The sequence below is a fragment of the Tilletiopsis washingtonensis genome (genome assembly GCF_003144115.1).
Source record: "Tilletiopsis washingtonensis strain MCA 4186 unplaced genomic scaffold FA09scaffold_13, whole genome shotgun sequence".
NCBI lineage: Eukaryota > Fungi > Basidiomycota > Exobasidiomycetes > Entylomatales > Tilletiopsis > Tilletiopsis washingtonensis.
Window position 1 is genome coordinate 194,428 of NW_020312010.1, and position 20,719 is coordinate 215,146.

Genomic DNA, 20,719 nt, shown 5'->3' on the forward strand with positions numbered 1-20,719 from the left:
CCCCGCTTCCTGTCGCTGCAAGCAGCCCGAAAGCATCTCTCTTCACTCTGCATTCGTTGACCTCACTCTCTTGACTCCTGAGGCGCGCTCTGCTGGCAAGGGAGATTGAGCATCGAAAGCGCCCCCGGGGAGCGGCGAGATGGGAGCTAGCTCAGCGTGTAGGGTCGCGCCGTGCCGATCAATCCTCATCCGCACGGCCTCAGAACTCCCACACAGAGCATTGGGCAGGCCGCGCGTTGCCTTCAACAAAGAAAGAAGCAGCGAGTTCATTGCGCGGCACCTCGCCGCGACGGACGGAGGAGGAACAGGTACAGGCCGCCTGCTTTAGTTGCCCTCCTGCTCCTTGCTCAGCTGTGCAAAGCGCAGGTAGGGCTTTGCCGTCTCGTAGCCCTGCGGGAAGAGCTTGTCTGCCTCCTCCTGCTTGACGGGCGGCGCAATGATGACGCGGTCGCCCTTCTGCCAGTTGACGGGCGTGGTGATCTTGCCGTTGAGGCGCGCCGAGAGCTGCAGCGAGTCGAGGACGCGCAGAATCTCGTCGAAGTTGCGCCCCACGCTGGCGGGGTAGGTGATCATGGCGACAATCTTCTTTGCCGGGTTGATGAAGAAGACGCTGCGCACCGTGAGCGGCAGGCCCTTGTTGTCGACGTTGGTCTCGTCGAGCGAGTCGAGCATGTCGTACAGCGTCGCAATCTCGCGCTTCTCGTCGCCAATGATGGGGAACTGCACCTCGGCCGAAGAGACATCCTTGATGTCCTGAATCCAGCGGTCGTGCGAGTCGATGGAGTTGGCGGACAGACCTGAGGGGAGTCAAGAGAGGGCCGTAAGCCAACGAGGAAAGCAGAGGATGGGGGGAGTAAGTCGCATCACAGCGACAGGAAGAGCAATGGCAAACAGCGTCGAGCGCCACAGTGGCGCGCAAGCTACACATGGCTCCCCTCTGGGCTGCAAGCTTTGAGGCCCCCAGAGGCTCGCCGCAACATGTCCCTCGAGCATCCGAGCCCTCTCTCGCGCACGCTACGGAAGCGTTGGCAGTTGGCAGCACCTTGCCCGCTCGACCCAATCTGCTGGCCCATCCCATCGCCAGCGCGTAGAGCAGTGAGCCGCACCGCGCCGTAGCTAAGCCTAATCCAGGCTTGCTGCTCTCTCCCTGCGTCTTTCAAAGAACAGCTGAGCCCCCCCACTCATATTCCTTCTGTTCGCAATCCTCTCACTTTGCGCGCCTCGGCGGCCACACACACACAATCACAGTGCGCGAGCATGACCCAAGACACAAAACTCACCAATCACCTTGACGCCACGCTTGTCGAACTGCGCCTTCTGCTTGGCCACCTCGCCGAGCTCCGTGGTGCAGACGGGCGTGCTGTGTGGAGCGGAAGGAGGAGAAAGGCGTGAGCTGAGCTTCTGTGTGAGAGAGGGAGAGGTGTGTGGCGAGCCGAGGTAGCACTGCAGCGGGTCGCCACCGAGATGCGCCTGCCATCACCCGACCTTGCACGCCTCTCCAACCCTGTCCGCCCCTCTCTCGCCACGAAGCAGCACACACACGCACAAGTCATCGGGGTGCGAGAAGAGAATGCCAAACGAGTCGCCGAGCCACTGGTGGAAGTCGATGGCGCCGTGCGTCGTCTCGGCCTGGAAGTTGGGCGCCGTGGAGCCGAGGCGGAGGGCGGCGGGCATGCTGGGCTGTATGAGAGGGGTGGGGTGAAGGGGTGATGGTGGTGTGGCAGGGAGAAGGTGAGAGGTGCGGAGGGCCGTGGAAGATGCGCAGACGCGCGCTCACGCCGCACGGACGCCGCGCGCCGCGCTCGCTGAGCTTCTCCAGCCGCACTCGGACATAACTGCCGCCGTTCAGGTCAGCGGCGCCGCTCTGCGGGCGTGCTGCCTCTTGGCGCGGCGCCGCTCGGTCGGTGGCCGTCGGCGTGGAGCGAGCTGGAAGAAGCATCGCAGGCAGCGCGGCGCGTGCGGATGGCGTGCTCGCCGCGCGCCGTGGCGCCACCTCTCGGGAGTCGGAGAGCGCCGCGGGGCCGTGCGAGGCATCACGTGGGCTCGCCATGAGCTGCTCCCACGCAGGTCCGACCTCCGCGGGATCATCCGCGCTGCGCGCGCCTTCGAGATTTCTGGCAACGTTGCTTCTGGCTGTCGAGGCTCGTGCGACACAACTCTACGGAGCGAAGCCTGTCTCTTCTCCACCACACGCCCAAGCAATGACCTCCACCGCTCCTTCGCCTCTGCCGCGCGTGCGCACCCAGCTCATCTGCAGTGACTTTGACGAGTCGTGCGTCTCTCCCCCCATGCCCGCCCCCCATCTTCTCGCTCCTGCTCAACCCACTCCTCGCAACCAGCCTGGCAGATGCCGACTCGGACCGCTGGGTGCACGAAGTGCTGGCGCCGGACCTGCGCCGCAACTTCGACCAGCCCAACGGCCCGCAGTTCACCGATCTGTGTGCCGAGCTGCTGCGCCAGCTGCATGCCCGCGGCATCACGCAGCAGCAGATTGAGGCGGCGCTGAGGAGCATGTACTTTGTGAGTTTGTTTGTGTTCGTGGCTGCTGTCAACTCAAGCGGCTTGCGAGAAATGCGGGTGGGCCGCGCGGTGACAGCGCCCCATTCGTCGTGCCGAATTGGCTTCGTTGACGAAAGCACCACAAATGCGATCAGCACCCGGCGATGGCGAGAGGAGTAAAGGCGACGGCAGAGAGCGCGACGACACAGACGACGTGGTTCCTGCTGTCCAACGCCAACACCGTGTACATCGACACCATCCTAAAGGTACGTCTGGCCTCAGTGCTCGCTGCGGGACTTGGAACAATGGCTGTTGCCCCCGAGACGCACACGCTGAGCGACGCGCGCGTCTGTGGCCATCACAGGACCAGAACATCCATCAATACTTTCTCGAAATCGTCACCAACCCCGCTCACTTCGAAGCTTCGGGCCTGCTCAACTTGCGACGACGAGTCGACCCTTCGGGTCCGCAGCACACGTGTGCCGTAGGCTGCAGTGCCAACATGTGCAAGGGCGACGAGCTCGACGCCTTTCTCGCGCGGCACGGCGGCAGAGGCAACTTTGAGCGCGTCGTGTACATTGGCGACGGCGGCAACGACTACTGTCCCGTGATGCGCATGCAGCAGGGCGATGTGGCGCTGGTGCGCACAAAGAGGGGCCTGCAGAGACGCATCGAGAAGGAGGGAGCGCCACAGGCGGGCATTCGGTACTGGAGCGAGGCGTGGGAGGTGAGTTGAGTGTCTTTTTCCTCTCTTTCCAGTGTAGGCTGGCGCGCGGGAGCAACGAGACGAGAGGCGCGCAACGTGCGAGGGGCCGCTCTTGCGCTGTGCTCAGCGCCTCGACTTCATGCCCTCTCGCTGACGCCCCGTTGTTCGCCCCATCTTCGCCAAAAGGTCGAATTCATCCTCGCAGAACTGCGCGGCGAGGAGCTTCTGAGTTCTTGAAAGCCTTCTTGGAGCTCTTGGGAGCTCGCCGGGCGCGCGCGTCGTTGCATGGGAACACACACCAGCTGGGGGGTTGATGCAAAGAAGCGCTATCTTTGCCGTGCATGCGCAACGGCGCCCCGCAGTTCTAGTCGTGTACGAATCAGTACGAAACATTCAAACGCACAGGATGAAGACATCAGGCGAAATCGGCAGTAAGGCGGGGGTGTTGGCGCTACGAAAGTGGGCCATGCTGCGAACGAGAGGTGTGCGAGCAAGCAACGTGGTGGCCAGGCCGTGAAGCACGCCGAAGAGGCCTTGAGCACGTGAAAAGGCTTGGAAGAAGAGGAGGGGGGGGGGAGGGAGATGGGGGCAAGAAACTTATCAAAGGCACAGGCATGCCTGGCTGTCCCCCCGAGTTCCTTTCGACGCGTGCCCTTGACATTTAGGCATCGGAGTCTGGCTGGACAGGGTGGTAGAGTCTCAAACGTTCGTTTTACATCGCGCAAGAGCGCGATGACCCGCGGTCATTACTAACTCCCTCGTTCGACGCCTAAGAGGGCGTAGTATGCCGAACGAGTTCCCCCCCTTCCGTCCGCTGCGAGAGCCGCGAAAGGAGGGAGAATGGAGAGAAGACTCAGGCGGGAGCTCGATGGGGTCTGATCTAGGACGGCGCCTTTGCGATGACCCAAGAGGACGTGCCGGTAAAAGCAACGGCCCCTCGGCGCGCCCAAAAGAAGGGGGTTGGGGCGCATCGCCTTTTATGCTGTCCGTGAAGGGGGGAAGAGGAGAAAGGGGGCAGGGGGGAGGAGAGGAGTGAGGGGACCTCGCACGCTCGGCCCCCCGAGAAGGAGATCGAGCGCCCGTTGCAGGGATAGCAGCGGGGGCTGGGGGAGAAGTCCGTGGCGCCATCAAAACCGAAAACGCCGGCGGGGCGATAGAGGAGGCATCCCACTCCTCCGTCATCCGCAGCTCCCCCCCCCCCCCCCCCCCCCCCCCCCCCCCCCCCCCCCCCCCATCGCGCCTCTCCTCCTTCCTTTCCTTGCGTTCTCCAGCAGCATGGCAAGTTCCAGCCCAGGCCCCTGCATTCACCTCGTGCCGGCTCACCAAGATTCAACCCATCATTCCACCCTCGCGCGGGCTCGAGAAAATCATGCCCTTATCTCATTGCCCCCCCCCCCCCCCCCCTGCCCCTCTCTAGATCTCCTTGCGTTGCTTGCGCGCATCCTCGACGAGCTTCTCGACGTTGGCGGGGTGTGCGAGCATGTCAAAGGCGAGATAGACGGCAAAGGCGGCCGTGCCGAGGCCGAAGCCGGGCCAGAAGTTGCGCAGCTGGAAGCGCGAGGAAAAGACGGGATGCTTGCGCCACGCCTCGCGCGCCGCCCAGGGGTCGCGGTACAGCGAGGAACGCAGCATGGCGCTGTTGCGTTGCGTTGCAAAGCAGAAAGAAGGTCAGTGAGCGCGCCGCAAGGAGTGCGGTGAGGATGCACAAAGCAGCACACGCACGAGGCACGCATGGCGCAAACGACAGCGGAGGCGAGGCGAGCGGCTGTGCAGAGGGGGCAAACGAGACTGCAGGGAGAGGGCGACGCTGTCAGACGCGCTTGCGCAGGAGCGGGCACGCGCGCGCCCAAGAGTGGCAGACGCACGTATGCGAAGTGAGAGGGTTCGCCGGTGCGGCGCGAGCAGCAAGTGAGGGAGGCGAGCGGTGAGGAGGAGCAGGAGGCGCGAGGTGGAGAGGGTGGAGAGGCAGCAGCCGCTGGCGGCGACGTGCGCGGCGCCATCGAGCTGAGTTGGCTGGTGCATCGCCTCAGAGTCGCACGCGCGCCGGCGGCTTGTAGTGCGTGTAGTGGCGGACGTGTATGCGCACTACAACCTCGTCGTGTTGCTGTTCCCACGCGGTCTGGACGCGCCGCGCGCCGCCTGCCGCCTTCTCGCGTTCTGATGAGCAAGCCGCTGCTCCCTCTCCTCCTCCCTCTCCCTCGAGCTCGTGCCAGCCCGCGTCTCTCTGCCCGCGCGACGCCGGCTCCGCACGCCGCACACCCTGCACTCCACGCAGCCAGCGCATCTCTCTCTCACTCATTGCTCTGGCCCCCCTAATCGTCCCTCTCCTCTCTCCTCACGGCCTCGCGTCGCATGCCCCGCCTCCTCTTCTCCACCTCCAATCCCCACACTACCGCACTCCAGCAGCGCAGCAGCACCACTCCGCCGCACGCCACTCGCGACGTCTTGGCCGCCTTCTCCGCGCCTCTCGCGCTCTCGCCCTCGCCTTCGCCGCCCCTCGCCCTCGCGCCCTCCACCTCTGCCGCCAGCAGCAGCAGCAGCAGCAGCGCGGCATACACGGCCACGCCTCGCCAGCGCCGCATCCTGGCGCCCGAGTCGTCGCCTCGTCCGTCGCGCGCGCAGCTGCGGCGTGCCTACAGTGGCCGCGCACCCGGCCACGAGCTGCTGCCCGACTCTTCGCCCGTGCAGCAGCAGCAAGGCAAGAGTGCCTGCCTCGACGACAGCGGCCGCGCTGCCTCATCTGCCGTCGCAAGCGCCAGCTCGCGCCTCACGTGTGCGCTCGCGCAACAGCAGCCGCCGGAGCCACTGGCAGCGATGCCCGGCTATGCAAACGGCCTCGGCAAGGCGCCGGGACGCACAAAGTTCACGTCTGCGTCGCCGGAGAAGGAGCTCGCGCCGCCTCCGACTTGCCATTCCTCCTCCGATCCACTCTCTGCGCCCTTCTCCGCGGCCGCCATCAACTCTCGCAGTGCCTCGCAGCTGCCCAGCAGCAGTGCCGCCTCGGGTACTTCCGGCAGCAGCAGCAGCAGCTCCAGGATCGACCTCTCTGCGTACCGCTACAATGATGCGCGCAGCGGCAGCGCCTCGGGCACCAAGCGTCCGGCGCCGCTGCCGCGAGCGGAGCAGTTGAGGGAAAAGGCAGAGATGAGCGACTCGAGTGTCGAGCTGGTCGATGTCAAAGCTGCGCCGCCAAAGCCCAAGAAGCGCCGCTTTGTCATGGGTGGAGGCAAGGCTCGGAGAGGAGCATCAGACTCAGACTCGGACGATCCGATCGCCTCGCCGCATCCTGAGGCGCTGGCTTCGCCGGCCGCAGCCTCCGCCGTAGATCCAGAGGTGCGTAAGAAAGCCCAACGGCTCGTCAATGTCCTCGGGCGCTCCAGAGGCGAGTTCGACGCAGACGCAGTGGCCAAGTTGATGCAGACGGCCAAGCTGGACGTGGGCGAGACGCTGGAACTGCTCAAGCGCGACGGACAAAAGGCCGTGTGGCCGTACATGCCGAAGGAGAAGACACGCTCAAGTGCAAGCGGCACGGCAGAGTCGCAGTCGTCCCTCGAGGCTTCGGGAAGCACAAAGGCGAGCAGTACAGCGTCTGTGTCTGCCGCGTCGAGGGAGCAGCAGGGCAAGCAGGGCAAGCAGACGGTTTCGTACGTCTCGCTCACCTCGCCCTCGCCCTCGCCCGTCTTTGTGCATCGTGCGCACTCGCAGCAGCAGCAGCAGCAGCAGAACGGCTCTGCCTCCGGCTCCGTCGCTGCTGCTCGTACGGCCGTGGCGTCGCCGACATTCAAGATCGCCTCTCGTCTCGGCGTCGGTGCCGCCATCAGGGAGGCCTCGCGCACCGCTGCGCCCGCCTCTGCCCGTCCGCTGTCGCGACCTGCGCCACTGCAGCAGGGCAAGGCGATGCAGACAGTCAAGAAGGGACAGAGCAGTAGTCGCGCCGTCAGTATCTCGGACGACGAGGATGACGGACAGAGCGATGGCGGCTACGGCTCGGGCGACCAGGCGAAACGCTCCAACAATGCGTTTGAATGGTTTGCGCAGGCCGAGAAAGGCGCGCTGATGGACACCATGGGTGAGTGTGGCCTGACGTTCGATCGGCTATATTGCGGGCGGCAAAAAGGCAGCAGCTGGCAGAAAGGCTGATGTGAGCCACCTCTTGCGCGCAGGCTGCGACGAGGAGATCGCAGAGAAGATCATTGCGCTGCGGCCGTTTCGCAACGTCGACGACGTGTACCGCAAGCTCGACGCGACGCCCAAGCTCAGTCGAAGGCTGTACGACAATTGCGAGTCGCTCATGGCTGTGCGTGCAATGCTTCCCTGCCTGCTCCTCCACCTCGCATGAGCGCCAAGCTGACGCCAGACTCTGCCAGTCGTATCGCGCAGTCGACAACGTGCTTGCCAAGTGCGAAAAGACGGGCGCCATGCTGCAGCGCGAGATTGGCAGTTGGGACACTGCCAATGGCGCAGCGGCACCGTCGAGCGGCTATCTGAGCAAGCAGCCGGAACATCTGAAGGAGGGCACGGTGCTCAAGGACTTCCAACTGTACGGCGTCAACTGGCTGAGGCTGCTGTGGAGCAAGAAGTTGGTGAGTGGTCGTGCGCGCGCTGTGGAAGCTAGGCTTCAGTCCGCTGATGCGACTGCGACAGGGCGGCATCCTCGCAGACGAGATGGTAAGCGGAACGCCGCTTGGAATGGCTGTCTGGGTCCAACGCCGCTCACTTCTGTCCAACAGGGCACCGGCAAGACGTGTCAAGTGATTGCCTTTCTCACGCACGAGCTCGCCCAGCCGGGCAAGCGGCGCACGCATCTCATCGTCGTGCCCTCGTCGGTGCTGGAGAACTGGGAGCGCGAGTTTGCGCAGTTTGCGCCGCACATTGCCCTCTACACGTACCGCGGCAACCAGAAGGAGCGCGCCGAGATGCGCGAGGAGCTGCGCGAGGACAAGGAGGCGGGCGAGGAGCGCGAGTATGAGGTGGTGCTCGCCAGCTACGACTCGGTCATCAGTGCGCAGGACTACACATTCTTCCGCAAGTTTGGCTGGGCGGTGAGTCGTCAACGAGGCGCAAGTGGGCCGCGAGCTTGCGCATTGACGTCTTTGCGCCAGGCAAGTGTCTTTGATGAAGGCCACGTGCTCAAGAACAAGAACTCGAGCAAGTACGGCAAGCTCATTCGCATCCGCACGCAATGGCGCCTGCTCCTCACGGGCACGCCGCTGCAGAACAATCTGGCGGAGCTCATGGTGCGGACGAGAAGGAGCATGGACTGCAGCAGACACTCACCCCTCTCCCCCCACGCCCCACAGTCGCTGCTCAACTTCATCCTCGAGGACTTCTTCGGCAGCGCGGCGGAGGATCTGGAGGGCATCTTCAAGGTGCGCGTGTCGGGAGCGGCGAGCATAGCGATGGGGCGTTTTGCTGATGCCTCTGTGTCGCTCTGGGGCAGAACTCCTCCAAGCCGCAGAACATTCTCTCCACCGAGCGCATCGCACGTGCCAAGGGCATGCTCGGGCCGTTTGTGCTTCGGCGTCGCAAGGCCTTGGTGCTGCCCGACCTGCCGCCCAAGGTGGAGCGCGTCGAGATGTGCGACATGACTGCCACGCAGCGCGAGCATTACTCGCGCATCTTTGCGCACACCAAGGCGATGCGAGAGGAGGCGCGTGCGGCCGCGGCGGCCGCCAAGGGCAAGGGCGCGCGAGGCAAGGCCGCCGTGCCCGAGACCAAGCCCGGCGGCTCCAGCCACGTGCTCATGGAGCTGCGCAAGGCGGCGAACCATCCGCTCAACTTTCGCACGTTCTACGACGCCGCCAAGCTCGACAGGCTGGCGCGCGAGTACTGCAAGGACGACCCGGAGCGCAACCTCACGCACGTCAGGGAGGACTTTGAGATCAACTCGGACGCCGAGCTCAACCGCTCCATCGTCGCGGGCCTGCCTCGCCTGGTGAGTGGCCCCCGCTGGCACTGGGGGGAAGACGCGCCGTCCTTGCTGACCCGTGTGCGTGCACAGCGCGGTGGTCCCCTCGATCTGCCGCGCGAGCTGTGGCTCGACTCGTGCAAGATCGTGGCCATGAAGCGCATCATCGACGACGTGCGCGCAAAGGGCGAGCGAGCCGTCATCTTTTCGCAGTTCGTCACGATGCTCGACATCATCGTCGTGGCGCTCGAGCATCTGGGCATCAAGTATCGCGGCTTCACGGGCGAGACCAAGGTCGACGAACGGCAGAGCATCGTCGACGAGTTTACGAGCGACGAGACGATCGATGTCTTTCTGCTCTCGACGGGCGCCGGAGGAGTGGGCATCAACCTCACCGCGGCGAACCATGTCATCATCTATGACTCGGACGTGAGTTGTTGCGCCCGCGCGCCTGGGCTGTGCGAATGGCCACTGATGATCACGCTTTGCCTTGCAGTTCAATCCGCAGAACGACAAGCAGGCCGAAGACCGCTGCTACCGCATCGGCCAACGGCGGCCCGTCACTGTGACGCGTCTCGTGGCACGCGGCACAATCGACGTGCGTCTCCTTCCCCCCCCCTCCCCCTCCTTCCTTCTTTCGATGCTCACACCTCGCCCCGCCGCGCCACAGGAGCACATCATCCGACTAGGCGCCAAGAAGCTCTCGCTGGCCGAGCAGGTCGAAGGCGGCGGCCAGGCGAACGAGGATGAAGAGAGCAAGGCGCAGCAGGAAGACGCAGAGGGCAAGGTCAAGGAGCTGCGCGACGCCGTCATGCAGCGCATCTTCGAGGAGTAGCAAACGCTGCCCCCAAGCCGGGTGCTGCGCAATGGGCATGCCCCTCTCCACCTCCCGCCAGCTGTCTCCCTCTCGCTCAAGCCAGCTTCCGTCTCTCGCCTCCCTCAACCCTCCGTCGAGATACATCAAGCCTCTCTCACTGCTCCCCTATCTATCCTCTCTCGCCCTCACTCGCACATCCCTCGCATCGTCTCCCTTCAATTCAAGCCTCTTCATGCTGTGCTCTCTCGTGCGATGCATTTCGCCCCCGCCCCCCCCTCTCCTTCTCCTCGGCCGCTCACCAAAGCGGCACTCTCGGCCTCGTCAGGATCCCGCCGGCCTCTTCGCAGCTCTGTCCCATCGTTCATCAGCCTCTGCTCTGCGTCCTCCTCTGCGTCACTCACCGCAGCAAACGCCCTCAGCACCTCCTTCGCTTCCGCGTCATCCAGGCCCTTCCCTTTCTCCCCTTTCTCCTCGCTCGTGGCGGCAGGCACCATTCTCGTGGTGCAGCTGGCGCTGCGCAAGGGAAAGCGTGCACGAAAGGCAGCTGGCGCATGCAAGTATTCCAGAGGCAAGGCGTCTGACTCTGCGCAGCTGAAGGAGCCGGAGAGAGAGGAGAGGGGCAGGCAGGAGGAGTCGCATTCGCCTAGTCCTGAGAAGGGGTCAGCAGGGAAGCCTAAGAAAAGGGGGGGGGGGGACGTACGTGAGCCGCCATCTTCCAGCGCGGTGTACCAGGGCGTGGAGTGGGGACAGCGCAGCTCGAGGCGACGCTGAATGAGCTGCGGCTGGCAACGAGAGAGACGTAAGCCTGGGGCTCGACAGGAAGGGCCCTAGAGCGGCATTGAGGGCGGGTGAGGGGGCGGGCTCACTGCGTGGTGCGGCATCGCTAGGCCCTTGGTAGCGAGAGCGGCGCTGAGGAGGAGCAGAGAGAGCTGCGCGAGCAGCGTGAGGAGGTGCATGCTTGGAAGCATGAGGTAACAGGGCAGGGCGGTGGTGGTCGTGACGTAGGCGGAGCGGGGGGTGCGGGGAGCACGCGCGAAGCACTCTGCTTCGTCTCTGTCACAGCAAGAAGCCGCTCCCCAGAATAGCCACCATATGCACAGCGCAATGAGAAGCGGAGACGCCGACGACAGGAGCAAGGAGTCGAGTGCGCTCCTGGGGCGGTGCCTGCATCTGCATGAAGCACCGCCAACGGCATCGGGGCCGAACGTTCTCACGCCTACGCGTGCCTGTCACGCTCACCTTGCCCTCTGGCCGCTTTCGCAGCGAGCACACTCGACGCTTCTAAGCACGACTCTGCTCGCACATCATCCCTCCTCAATGGCGGCGATGGGTCAGGCCAAAGTGGTGATAAGGAATCTATTCAGGGTGACTAGTGTTCTCGTCCGACCATTTGCCAACAGCCGCTGCCTCCTCCTCGCAGCACGCCCTCTCTCCGCGCCCGACTCGCCTGCTGCCTGCCTCCGGAACCTCTCCCGCTACTCGCCCTTGCTCGACGCATCCGGCGATGCCGGCTCCTCCTCGTCGCGCAGCTTCTCAATCTCGTCGTGCTGCGCCTGCGACTGCTGCTGCGGCGCGTTGCGGCTCCGGACGTTGCGCAGGCCCGCCTCGAGGTCGTGGTCCTTGAACGCGCCGCCCTCCTGCGGGCCCTGCGTCATCGTCGCGCGCATCTCCTCGCGCTCGCGCGCCGCCTGGCTGGCGCGCGCCTGGGTGCGCGCATCGGTGATGCGCCGCCCCTCAAGCGTCGAGCGAATCTCCTCGTCCGTCTGCTTCCAGAAGTGGCGCTCGCCCGAAAGTGCCTTGCGCAGCCACGGCGGCACAAAGGCGCGCCAGCCCGAGAGGCCATTGCCGCCGCTCGACAGCGTCATGCCGAGCGAGTAGGGCTCCTTGATCGTGTCGTGGCCCGGCGGCAGGAGCGACGGGTGGATGCGTCCGAGCATCTTGGGCACGTTGTGCAGGATGATGAAGGTGCATGCGCCGCCGATGATGCCGTAGGCGATGTTGTAGGTGAACGGCACGAGCACGATCGTCACGAAGGCAGGAATGGCATCGCCGGCATAGTCCCAGTTGATAGTGCGTGCGTTGGCGGCCATGAGCGAGCCGACAATGACGAGGGTCGAGCCCGTCGCCCAGCTGGGGATGGAGCTGAAGATCGGCGCAAAGAAGAGCGTCAAGCTGGCCGCGAGACGGTGGCGTCAGTGCGCGTGCGCAGGCTGTGTGCGGGGGAGGGGGAGGACTCACAAGAAGCAGAAGGCAGTGGTGCACGCGGTGATGCCCGTACGACCTCCCTCGGCAATGCCAGCGGCCGACTCGACAAAGGCAGTGCACGGCGAAGAGCCCATCAGCGCACCGATGCTGATGCAGCCCGAGTCGGCCAGGAACGCAGGCGTGCTGCCCTCAAAGTCGCCTTTACACGGAGCGTCAGCGATGCGATACTGCAGCCGGCGCGACGCGACTCACCGGCCACCTCATTGTACAGGCCAGCAGCACGAGACATGGCCGTCATCGTGCCTGTCGTGTCCAGCGCGTCGACGTAGAGGAACGTGATGAGCGCGATCCACACCTGGCCGTTGCCAAAGCCGCTCCAGTCGATGTTCTGCGGGCCCAGCTTGTCGAGCGGCGTCCAACGCGCCACCTGCTTGAAGAAGTCGAACGCCGCATCGCCCGTCGCCGTGTGCGGGAAGAGCGTGACGGGCGTGCTGCGCGGCCAGGAGATGATGGCGACGAGGAGAATGGGCCAGAGGAATGCGCCGCTGCAAAGCTGGAATTAGCAAGGTGCGGCAGTGCAAGCGCAGGAGGGAGTGCCCACTCACCGAACACGGTAGATGGAGAGCAGCGCGGTAAAGATGCCGCCGACAAAGATGCCGACCCACATCTTCGGAGAGCGCAGCACGTGGCTCTCGCAGTAGCCGTTTGCATCCTGAAACTCGGGCAGGCAGCCGCCGAGCCCCACGAGATCAATGTAGTCGCCGCCCACGACGCCCAGACCAGCGGGACCGAGGCCGATGAGCGCCAGGAACAGACCGATGGCCACGCTGACGCTAATCGTCAGCGAGCGGGGCATGAGTCGGGCGAGCCATTGACGGAGGCCAATCAGGCTGAGGAAGAAGAAGAGCAGGCCCTGGAGAGGGTGTTAGTGACTGATGATGGCGCGAGCCCGCTTTGGCCGATCCCATTGGCAGCACTGGCTCCACGCTGCACTCACCTCGACAAAGACGGCACCGCAAGCCTGTCCGTACGTCACGCTTCCTCCGACACCATACTGGCCCACAATGCTCGCAAAGTAGCTGTTTACGCCCAGGCCCGTGCTGAGCGCCAGCGGCATGTTGGCGAAGATGCCGATGAGGCCCGTGGCCAGCGTCGAGAGGGCCGCAGTGACGATCTGCGCCGCAGCGCCATCAGCCACCTCTACACCTGACCTGCTGCTTGCTCACTCACGATGTACTCCTGCCGCACCTCCTGCACGCAGATCTGGTACGCCTCGTCCGTGGCGCGATTGACGCCCGGGGCGGCAACGCAGGGCCCGCCCGTCGAGGAGACGATGCTGGGGTTCAGCGCGACGATGTACACGACGCTCTGCGAGCCAAGACCAGGTCAGCCGGACGTGCCATGCGTGTGCGTGCATGCGGTACGCACGGCGAACGTGACGAGCCCAGCGCGGATCTCGGTGGTGAAGCGCGAGCCGGGCCGCTCCAGCGGGTGCCCGCAGCCCTCGAGGCGGAACCAGTGGCCGACGGCCGAGCGCGCCACGCGGTCGTTGAGCGCATCGCGCGTGGCGGGCCAGCGCTGCAGCAGCGACGGCATGATGTTGGGGTGAGGTGTTGAAGGGAGGAGGTGGTGGTGAGAGAGCAGGGAGAGGCGAGAGGCTTGCTGCTCCTGGCCGAGGCGCTATCAGCGAGGAGGCCACGCGACCTTCATCTCGCTACGCCGCCGGCACTCCCGATGTGCCCCCGCTCGCGCCCTCTCTTCCGCTTCAAATTGGAGCGGCTCAGGCACAGCGCGGCAGAGAGGCTTGCCATCCGCCATCCGCCATGCCGCTCTCTGCCCGGGCGCTCGCGGAGCCCTTATCGCCCTCGAGCCCTTCTTCTCGCGCCTGAAAAAAGTTCGGCGTGGCGCGCGGCGGCGGCGGCGTGCGGGCGAACCGGGCGCCGTAGCCGGTGTGCCTCTCGGCCATGCGGCCGCCTCGGGCATCCCGCCGCTGCTGCTGCCGCTCGTTGGCCGACGCCGACGCCGAGGCACTTCTTCTCCGCGCCGCCGGCTGCACGCGGCGCTGTCGCCGCTGCACGCTCTCTGGATGCTGCCGCCTGCGTCCTGCAGCCTCGCAGGAGAGCACGCGGGCGCAGCGGCGCAGCCTCTCTCTCAGCCCGCCGGACGGCGGTGGCTGATCGCGCGTCGAGACGCGTCGCGTTGCCACAGCCGGCCTGCAGCCGCGGCCTGACTCGTCACCCACCGACCGGCTGTGGGCAAGGAAATGGCGAGAGAGCGCACTTGAGACGGGAGTAGAATTCGGGAGGCAGATACGGAACGAAGAGCCGGGAGTGCGGAAGATGTGGGGCTGATGAACGAAGAAGTGTCGAGGAGCTTGGCCGCTCCGCGCGCCTCGAGCGGGAACGGCTTGACGTGCGGGAGAATGCCAGCACAGAACCACTCGAGGGCGGCGTGGTGGGATGGTGAGGCCGGAGAGGAGCAACGCAAGGCTTGCTGGCCGCACTGATTGGACTGTAGCGTGAGCTTTGCATTGGGCCAGCGCAGACGAGAGCACCTACGAGAGGAGGAGCCGCGTCTCGATCCTGCGGGTGATCTGTAGTTGGGATGAAGGCGAGGTGTCGAGATGCGGACGAGAGGACCTTGAGGGCGAATTAGATGCCGAGGAGACGCGGATGTAGAGAAGGCAGTGGTACAAGGTCGGCGAGCGAGACTTGAGCGAGGTCTTCGGCGGAAGGATCCAGCTGAAAGCTCCGGCCGAGGATGGCTCCTACGCGAGGCGCACAGTCGTGACGGGCCGGGAAAGCGAGGCGGGAAGAGGCTCTTTGAGAACGAGACGACTGCCAGCGAGAAGCGATGTCGAGGGAGTGAGAAGCTAAGACGAGGGCAGGACTGCAGAGGGAGGAGAGGCCGAAAGAGTCGCGAGTCTCGAGGTCGAGGAGAGAGGTCGAGAAGATGGCGGGACTTGAACTTGGTCAGACCGGCCGATCACGCTCCGTCGTTCTGCTGCCCCGCGCGACGGGCAGCTGAGCCAAGCTCGAAACGCTCTTCGGCCGTGAGCGCGGCGAGCGAGAGGTTCTGAAACGAGAGACCTGTGGTGTCACGCGACGAGGAGGCCGTGCTCGTGGTGGCACTGGCACCGGCCAGGACAGCCGTGAGCTCGTCGGTGACGGTCGCCTGCGAGTCTTGCGAGTCCGAGCGAGCGTGGAGATGCGGCGGCGTGTAGATGCGGCGACGCGCAGTGATGACCACGTCGCCGGCGGGCAGAGGCGGCGGCGAACGCAGACCGGCAGGACGCTCCAGCTCGCGCCACGCCGTCGTGGACTGTGTGCCCGCGAGCGAGAGAAAGTATAGTGCGTGCTCGCGCCACTCGAGCGTCTCGGCGTCCACGCGAGGCTCCGGCGGCGCATCATGGCCCCACTCCTTCGCCTCTTCGACGTCACGCGCCCAGTCCTCAAGAAGTCTTTTCTGACGCCTCCACTCGTCGAGCCGCTCGGCGAGGACTGCGGCGGTCTCGATGGGCGAAAGGGCGAGATGCATGACCGGTAGTGGCGGCTCGTACTGCAGGGGCACGCCACCGCCGCTCAGCTTGTGGACACCCCGCGTGGGAGCGTTCTCGTCGAAAACTGTCCTTAGCTGCTGGCATGCTTCGCGGATGGTCTCGAGCCCGTAGCATCTATACTTGTTGCTGTCGTGAAGATGAGGCACGACGACCGGTTGATACTCGTAGAGCGACAGGGCCGATCCACGGGTCGCCCAGGCGCTCCGCGTTCCGTTGAGGGCCAGTGCTTCGCGAGGCAGCCAGTACCAGTCGCCTGTCTTGCCGCTACTCTCTTCCGCCGCGAGCGCACGCTCCAGCCGTTCGATCCACACCGGAAGATGAAGCGGCATGAAGAAGAGGCAACGGTGCTCCTTCGCCGCCCTCGCCCAGTGATCGTCGAGGATGACCACGTTGTCCAGCGAGTGCAAGGCGGGCACGTTCAGCCAAGTGTTCTCGTGCAGATCATTCTCCTGCATGGACAATTCTCCGGCACCGCGCAGCCAGTGACTCTGAGCATTCTTGGACGGTTAGACCTGAAGCCTTGGCGCCGCGGACCACACTCACCGCACGTCCGTCTCTGTATCGCATTAGAATGATCCGGACGGCGCTTGAACGGCCGAAGCCTCCAGTGAAAGGCTCCTCGTAAAGTTCGGCATGTCCGCTCAAACAGTCTCGTGTGAAGTGGCGTTCTCTCACCTTCCGTCCGTTGGCTTCGTGCACCTGCACCAGCTGTTCCACGGTGATGACGTGGCGAGGTGCCCTGGGCGCGGACACGGGTGCAGAGCTGGCGGACTGAAAGGAGCAGTCGCAGTCAGCTTCGCGGCTGGCGCTCACGTGAGGCGATGCTGCGCTCACCGCCGTGCTCTCCTGTGCTGCGCTTTTCTGGTCGCGAGCTTTCGTCTCAGCCGCAGCGCTCGCGCTTCCAACCGTCTCGCCGTCGGCAGCGCACGAGCTAGCGCTCGACAGCGGGGATGCGCCCTGCGCATCTATCGGCCGCGCAGCAGCTGGGCCCGAGTCGTAGGAGAGCTCCTCCAACACCCATCGCCGCTTCGGCATCAGCGTCGATGGCAGGAGCCCGACGACGAGGCGGGAGAGGAAGAGAAAGGGAGAGAGACGAGAGAGAGTGCGCTGGCGGTGCAGCGCAGAGAGCGACTGGCAGCGCTGCGGCGCGGCAGGGCGCAGCGAGTGGGCGGACGAGCCGAGCTGGAGGCTGCGACGCCGCCGGACTTGCGTCGAGCCGATGCGCAGAGCGAAAGGCGCGGGGCGCGGTGAGAGGTCGGGTGAAGAAGAAGGACAGAGTTGAGTCTAGCCTGGCGGTGCTTTAAGCGGCTGAAGACAGCTGCGGCGCGCCAGGCGACGGCAAGCACGCGGCGCAAGGAGCACTGGCAGCGAGGGCGCAGCGCAGGGCACGAGGGCTTTGCGTGCCGTCGATCGAGAAGGAGAGCGTGACAGGACAGGCTTAGAGAGAGAAGCGAGAGAGAGGATGAACGTCAGGAGGGAAGAGCGAGCCCTAGGCGAGATCGAGGCTGCGCTGCGTCTTGGGCACAGGCGGAAGGGCACTCGAGGTGCTGACGCCGCCGCTCAGCGGACGGCCTGTGCCGCATCCTGGCATGCGTGTCGAGCTGCGGCGAGCAGCGCTTCTCCGTGCGGCGAGCGCATGGCGTTGCCTCTGCCCGAGCTGTGTTCCCGAAGCAGCATGCTGCGCACCGTATAAAGGCTGCGCCCCCGGCGCTGCCCCCTGCCTCCCGCCACCACCCTCTCCCGCTCCCCTGCGGCGCTCCGCCTTGGCCGTGTCGTGCGGGGTGAGCAGAGGCAACACAGCGCCCGCCCGAGCTGCACTGAACTGACGCCTGCACCTCAGCCTCCTCGCTCCAGCGCCTGGAGGCCGTCGTCGCCGCCGTCGTCGTCGCCGCCGTCGTCGTCGCTGCTCGGGTGGCGCCTGTTGTGAGCACGGCCGCAACTGCGCATGCGCTGCACTTGACTGACGCCTGCCCCCGGCCCCCTTCTCCTCTCTCCCACGCCCAGCCGCTGGCACCTACGCTCTGTCCACTGCCACGCACCGCCCTGCCTCAGCTCGCCGTCCGCGCACGTCGCACCCTGCTTCACTCCACCCCCAATCTCACTTCACACGCTCCTTTGCCTCTGCCCCCCGCCACCACACACCACACACATGTAACAGCGCATTACAAGCGTTGTCAGCACATCCCCCCAGCGGGGATGATAATGCGAAGCAGCAAGTCGAGCACGCGGTTCATGTCGAGGAGGAGCACGCAGCAGGAGCGGCCCCCTGCCCGCGCGCATGCCCCATTGAGGCGTGGGAGCAGGCGCGTCGCGTCACCGAGAGCAACACACGCGCGCCGTGCACATGCCGGCCCTTGCTTCCGCTCCACCATCACCTCATACCTCATGCCGCCACGCACGCCTCCCAAGGGCAGCAGCAGCAGCAGCAGTAGCAGTGCCTCTCGCCGCGCCGCCGCCGCCGCCATGGAGAGCCCCACGCTCGATGCGCGCTTCTCGCTGCGCGGCCTGGCCGAGGCCGACGTCGGCGACGACTCGGGGCTCGTCGACTTTGCCGCCCTGCGCGTCGCCGAGCCTTCGTCGCCGGCTGCGCCCGTGGCGCGCACCACAAAGGCACCCACGGCCGTGCCGCGTCGTGCGCCCCGTCCCTCGTGGGGTCCCCTGGGCCCGCCTACTGCAGCAGCCAGCAAGGCCAAGATGCGCCTGCTCGAGGGCATCGCCGACTCGAGCGCGCTCGAAGAGGAGGCGTCGCGCCGCAGTGCCCCGCCCGTCGCCGGCGCCGGCGCCCGGCCGCGCGCCCGCTACTCGCTCTTCCAGAAGGCATCGCTCTACGCCGCCGACTCGAGCGCCGCGGCCGCAGACGAGTCCTTCGCGCCGGAAGCGCACGACGACGCAGATGACTCGTACCTGCACGCTGCCTCTGCGCCGCCGCCGGCAATGAGCGCGTCCACGGCGGAAGAGCCCACGCCCTCATCGCGCGCCGAGAGCGCAGAGGCGAGGGCGGCTCAGCTGGCGGAGCTGAGGAGGATGAACGAGACGTTTGAGGCGTACGAGAGGATGCTGCTCGAGAGCCGGGAGCAGGTCGAGGTGAGTGCACGACCACGGCGGCAGGCGGGGCAAGACGAAGCAGGGCGAAGCACGGCAGGGGCTGCGTGCCTCCACACCGTTATCGCAGCAGCTCAGACACCCCCCCCCCTCTCTTCCCTCCCCTCAGACGTTCTCGACGCGCATCGCCCAGACCGACGCGCTGCTCGACATGTACATCGATCTGCTGCGCCAAGCCGACCGTACACAGCGGCTGCTTCTCGATGCAGACTGGCACGGCGCTACCGAGGTACGTCGCACGCGCCACTCATCTGTTCCTTCCCTCGCTGATCTCGTTCGCTTCGCAGGACGCAGCAGCGCACGCCCTCTCCCTCGAGCTGGCCGCACGCGAGACTGCGCGTCTGCGCGCAGCTGCCGAAGCCGAAAGCGCAGCGCGCGAAGCGGCGATTGCGAGAGCACGCGCGGAAGCGGCGACGCGCTCGGCGGCTAGCGCTACTGCGACGCGGGGGAGGGGCAGAGGCGTGCCTGCGGCCAGAGGACGGACGGTGCCGAGAGGCGCTGCGACTGCGGGACGCGGGAGAGGAGGTGAGTGGTCCGCTGTGATGCGAGCGGCAGCGATTGACACTGGACTCAGCGGCGCCGGCTCCGGCTCCGGCTATCTCCCGGCCCAGCGGTATCGCGCGTGCTCGTGGCGCGAGCGCAGGCGCTCCCACGCGAGGCACGGGCACTCGCACGGCTGCGTCTGGCACCGGCACGACGGGCACTGGCACAGGAGGCGTGCGCAGCTCGGGCTATGGGCCTCGCTGAGCGCCGCGGGTCGGTCCGGCGCTCTTCTGCTCTCTTCAGTCTCCTCGCGACACCTGTGGGCCGGCTCGTCGGGCCCTTCTCTTGCCCTGTTGCCCCCTCTTGTACTCTCGGCGTCACCTTCGACCCTTCCTATCTATCTCTCTTCGTCCGTGTATGCAATGCTGCATCTCTCCCTCTCTCTCTATGCCTCGCCTGGCGCGCGCCTTCGCGTGCTCGAGCACAGAGAGGTCTGTTCGCCCTCGATGAATGGCGAACGTGCGCGCGACGAGGCGGCACCGGCGTCAGGACTCGACTTGCGACGAGCGAAGCTCTGGCTCAAAGGAGAGGGCGCAGTTCCAAGCCGAGACATCCGTCGGGCAGGGCACGGCAGAGTCCTTGACTTCCGGCGCTCTCTGTCGCGCGAGAGGTGGTCCGGCCAGCAAGACGTCTACATCCTGTGCGCCTGCGCCTGGCTCAATCAAGCACACTTTGCTCGCAGCTCACCGCTCAGCGCAAGGCTCAGGAGGTCGGTGTGGGCGCCTCGTACGTCACTGGCGATCGCTCGAGGTAGGCACGAGCGAGCGAAGCCCGCACGTCGCGCAGCAGATGCAGCACCGGTGCCGGAGCGCAGTGTCATGAGCAGGCTCAAGACCGAAGAAGCACCGATCGTGCTCGCCAAGCGCTCCTCGGCAGGGCGAAAGGAGGAGGTGTGCTGAGTCAAGAGGGGCTGTGGCTGATCCGCGTGTGGGGCTGACACAGAGCGTTTCGGCCTTTGCTCGGGCATGCTGCAGCACCAGAGCTATGCGGTGGTGGGAGGGAGGCCCCTTGGGCATGGGTGCCCGTCGGTCACCGCTGGCACCCCCTGCATCCTGATTGCCTCGGCTACCAAGTGCTAGCTGCAGCACCAATAAGTTCTCAAGCGCAGCGCAGCACGTTCAGTCTCGACTTCCACATCCCTGCGTCTGCGAAGGCTCCACCTCAAGAGATCTGGTTCCACAGCACCACAGCTCTCAGACGAGCTTCAGAGCTGTGCACGGGAGGGATGGCTTCGCGTCTCTACGGTGTTCGCTCTTCGTCCGGTCCCAAACGCAGCGTCGCTGCCTCCTGCGCATGCAGCACCCAGCGACTGCCCCTCTACTCGTTAGCCGAAGAGGCACTCAAGGGCCTTGCACGTCGGCTCCGCTCCGCTCAAAGTGC

General features: G+C 65.7%; 9 protein-coding genes across 9 annotated transcripts; 3 read left to right on the forward strand and 6 right to left on the reverse strand.

Annotated features, from left to right (window-relative positions):
• Positions 1–317: 317 nt before the first annotated feature.
• FA09DRAFT_330496 (thioredoxin-like protein) lies at positions 318–1,716 on the reverse strand. Its single transcript, XM_025742625.1, has 3 exons — positions 1,547–1,716; positions 1,281–1,360; positions 318–797 (listed from the first exon to the last, which is right to left on the reverse strand). Exons 1-3 carry the CDS (start codon positions 1,672–1,674, stop codon positions 325–327), a joined length of 681 nt encoding a protein of 226 aa, XP_025597610.1. The 5' UTR covers positions 1,675–1,716; the 3' UTR covers positions 318–324.
• A 419-nt stretch (positions 1,717–2,135) lies between these two features.
• Positions 2,136–3,493, forward strand: FA09DRAFT_309205 (hypothetical protein). The gene is made up of 5 exons (XM_025740602.1): positions 2,136–2,272; positions 2,340–2,520; positions 2,655–2,765; positions 2,864–3,226; positions 3,392–3,493. The coding sequence occupies exons 1-5, from the start codon at positions 2,202–2,204 to the stop codon at positions 3,440–3,442; spliced, it is 777 nt and encodes a 258-aa protein (XP_025597611.1). The 5' UTR covers positions 2,136–2,201; the 3' UTR covers positions 3,443–3,493.
• Positions 3,494–3,669: 176 nt separating this feature from the next.
• Positions 3,670–4,511, reverse strand: FA09DRAFT_50407 (hypothetical protein). Its single transcript, XM_025745692.1, has 2 exons — positions 4,481–4,511; positions 3,670–4,393 (listed from the first exon to the last, which is right to left on the reverse strand). Exon 2 carries the CDS (start codon positions 4,385–4,387, stop codon positions 3,905–3,907), a length of 483 nt encoding a protein of 160 aa, XP_025597612.1. The 5' UTR covers positions 4,388–4,393; positions 4,481–4,511; the 3' UTR covers positions 3,670–3,904.
• Positions 4,512–4,618: 107 nt separating this feature from the next.
• On the reverse strand, positions 4,619–4,837 carry FA09DRAFT_298446 (hypothetical protein; the record flags this gene model as incomplete). The annotated part of the gene is made up of 1 exon (XM_025740247.1): positions 4,619–4,837. One exon carries the CDS (start codon positions 4,835–4,837, stop codon positions 4,619–4,621), a length of 219 nt encoding a protein of 72 aa, XP_025597613.1.
• A 559-nt stretch (positions 4,838–5,396) lies between these two features.
• FA09DRAFT_330498 (hypothetical protein) lies at positions 5,397–10,170 on the forward strand. The gene is made up of 11 exons (XM_025742626.1): positions 5,397–7,274; positions 7,369–7,502; positions 7,573–7,788; positions 7,850–7,873; positions 7,936–8,247; positions 8,308–8,442; positions 8,506–8,574; positions 8,646–9,140; positions 9,207–9,542; positions 9,610–9,711; positions 9,784–10,170. Exons 1-11 carry the CDS (start codon positions 5,558–5,560, stop codon positions 9,946–9,948), a joined length of 3,705 nt encoding a protein of 1,234 aa, XP_025597614.1. The 5' UTR covers positions 5,397–5,557; the 3' UTR covers positions 9,949–10,170.
• FA09DRAFT_330499 (hypothetical protein) lies at positions 10,155–11,036 on the reverse strand. The gene is made up of 4 exons (XM_025742627.1): positions 10,797–11,036; positions 10,631–10,712; positions 10,332–10,579; positions 10,155–10,279 (listed from the first exon to the last, which is right to left on the reverse strand). The coding sequence occupies exons 1-4, from the start codon at positions 10,884–10,886 to the stop codon at positions 10,226–10,228; spliced, it is 474 nt and encodes a 157-aa protein (XP_025597615.1). The 5' UTR covers positions 10,887–11,036; the 3' UTR covers positions 10,155–10,225.
• A 236-nt stretch (positions 11,037–11,272) lies between these two features.
• FA09DRAFT_330500 (hypothetical protein) lies at positions 11,273–13,964 on the reverse strand. Its single transcript, XM_025742628.1, has 7 exons — positions 13,564–13,964; positions 13,366–13,503; positions 13,133–13,309; positions 12,741–13,048; positions 12,388–12,680; positions 12,169–12,334; positions 11,273–12,102 (listed from the first exon to the last, which is right to left on the reverse strand). The coding sequence occupies exons 1-7, from the start codon at positions 13,729–13,731 to the stop codon at positions 11,406–11,408; spliced, it is 1,947 nt and encodes a 648-aa protein (XP_025597616.1). The 5' UTR covers positions 13,732–13,964; the 3' UTR covers positions 11,273–11,405.
• Positions 13,965–15,120: 1,156 nt separating this feature from the next.
• FA09DRAFT_361162 (hypothetical protein) lies at positions 15,121–16,149 on the reverse strand (the record flags this gene model as incomplete). The annotated part of the gene is made up of 1 exon (XM_025745317.1): positions 15,121–16,149. The coding sequence occupies one exon, from the start codon at positions 16,147–16,149 to the stop codon at positions 15,121–15,123; it is 1,029 nt and encodes a 342-aa protein (XP_025597617.1).
• Positions 16,150–18,064: 1,915 nt separating this feature from the next.
• Positions 18,065–19,543, forward strand: FA09DRAFT_361163 (hypothetical protein; the record flags this gene model as incomplete). The annotated part of the gene is made up of 4 exons (XM_025745318.1): positions 18,065–18,778; positions 18,906–19,025; positions 19,084–19,135; positions 19,371–19,543. Exons 1-4 carry the CDS (start codon positions 18,080–18,082, stop codon positions 19,541–19,543), a joined length of 1,044 nt encoding a protein of 347 aa, XP_025597618.1. The 5' UTR covers positions 18,065–18,079.
• Between the last annotated feature and the right edge of the window lie 1,176 nt (positions 19,544–20,719).

Coding starts and splice junctions, on each gene's coding strand:
- FA09DRAFT_330496 (XM_025742625.1), bottom strand. CDS start 1,674: ATGCCCGCCGCCCTCCGCCTCGGCTCCACGGCGCCCAACTTCCAGGCC. Junction 1,361..1,546: donor TTCTCGCACCCCGATGACTT/GTGCGTGTGTGT, acceptor CGCTCCACACAG/CACGCCCGTCTGCACCACGG. Junction 798..1,280: donor GCGTGGCGTCAAGGTGATTG/GTGAGTTTTGTG, acceptor GACTCCCCTCAG/GTCTGTCCGCCAACTCCATC.
- FA09DRAFT_309205 (XM_025740602.1), top strand. CDS start 2,202: ATGACCTCCACCGCTCCTTCGCCTCTGCCGCGCGTGCGCACCCAGCTC. Junction 2,521..2,654: donor CGCTGAGGAGCATGTACTTT/GTGAGTTTGTTT, acceptor AAATGCGATCAG/CACCCGGCGATGGCGAGAGG. Junction 3,227..3,391: donor ACTGGAGCGAGGCGTGGGAG/GTGAGTTGAGTG, acceptor CTTCGCCAAAAG/GTCGAATTCATCCTCGCAGA.
- FA09DRAFT_50407 (XM_025745692.1), bottom strand. CDS start 4,387: ATGACGGAGGAGTGGGATGCCTCCTCTATCGCCCCGCCGGCGTTTTCG.
- FA09DRAFT_330498 (XM_025742626.1), top strand. CDS start 5,558: ATGCCCCGCCTCCTCTTCTCCACCTCCAATCCCCACACTACCGCACTC. Junction 7,275..7,368: donor CGCGCTGATGGACACCATGG/GTGAGTGTGGCC, acceptor TCTTGCGCGCAG/GCTGCGACGAGGAGATCGCA. Junction 8,575..8,645: donor ATCTGGAGGGCATCTTCAAG/GTGCGCGTGTCG, acceptor GCTCTGGGGCAG/AACTCCTCCAAGCCGCAGAA.
- FA09DRAFT_330499 (XM_025742627.1), bottom strand. CDS start 10,886: ATGCACCTCCTCACGCTGCTCGCGCAGCTCTCTCTGCTCCTCCTCAGC. Junction 10,580..10,630: donor GCTGGAAGATGGCGGCTCAC/GTACGTCCCCCC, acceptor ACCCCTTCTCAG/GACTAGGCGAATGCGACTCC. Junction 10,280..10,331: donor TGCTGAGGGCGTTTGCTGCG/GTGAGTGACGCA, acceptor ACGATGGGACAG/AGCTGCGAAGAGGCCGGCGG.
- FA09DRAFT_330500 (XM_025742628.1), bottom strand. CDS start 13,731: ATGCCGTCGCTGCTGCAGCGCTGGCCCGCCACGCGCGATGCGCTCAAC. Junction 13,504..13,563: donor CTGGGCTCGTCACGTTCGCC/GTGCGTACCGCA, acceptor CTTGGCTCGCAG/AGCGTCGTGTACATCGTCGC. Junction 12,681..12,740: donor CTCTCCATCTACCGTGTTCG/GTGAGTGGGCAC, acceptor CCAGCTTTGCAG/CGGCGCATTCCTCTGGCCCA.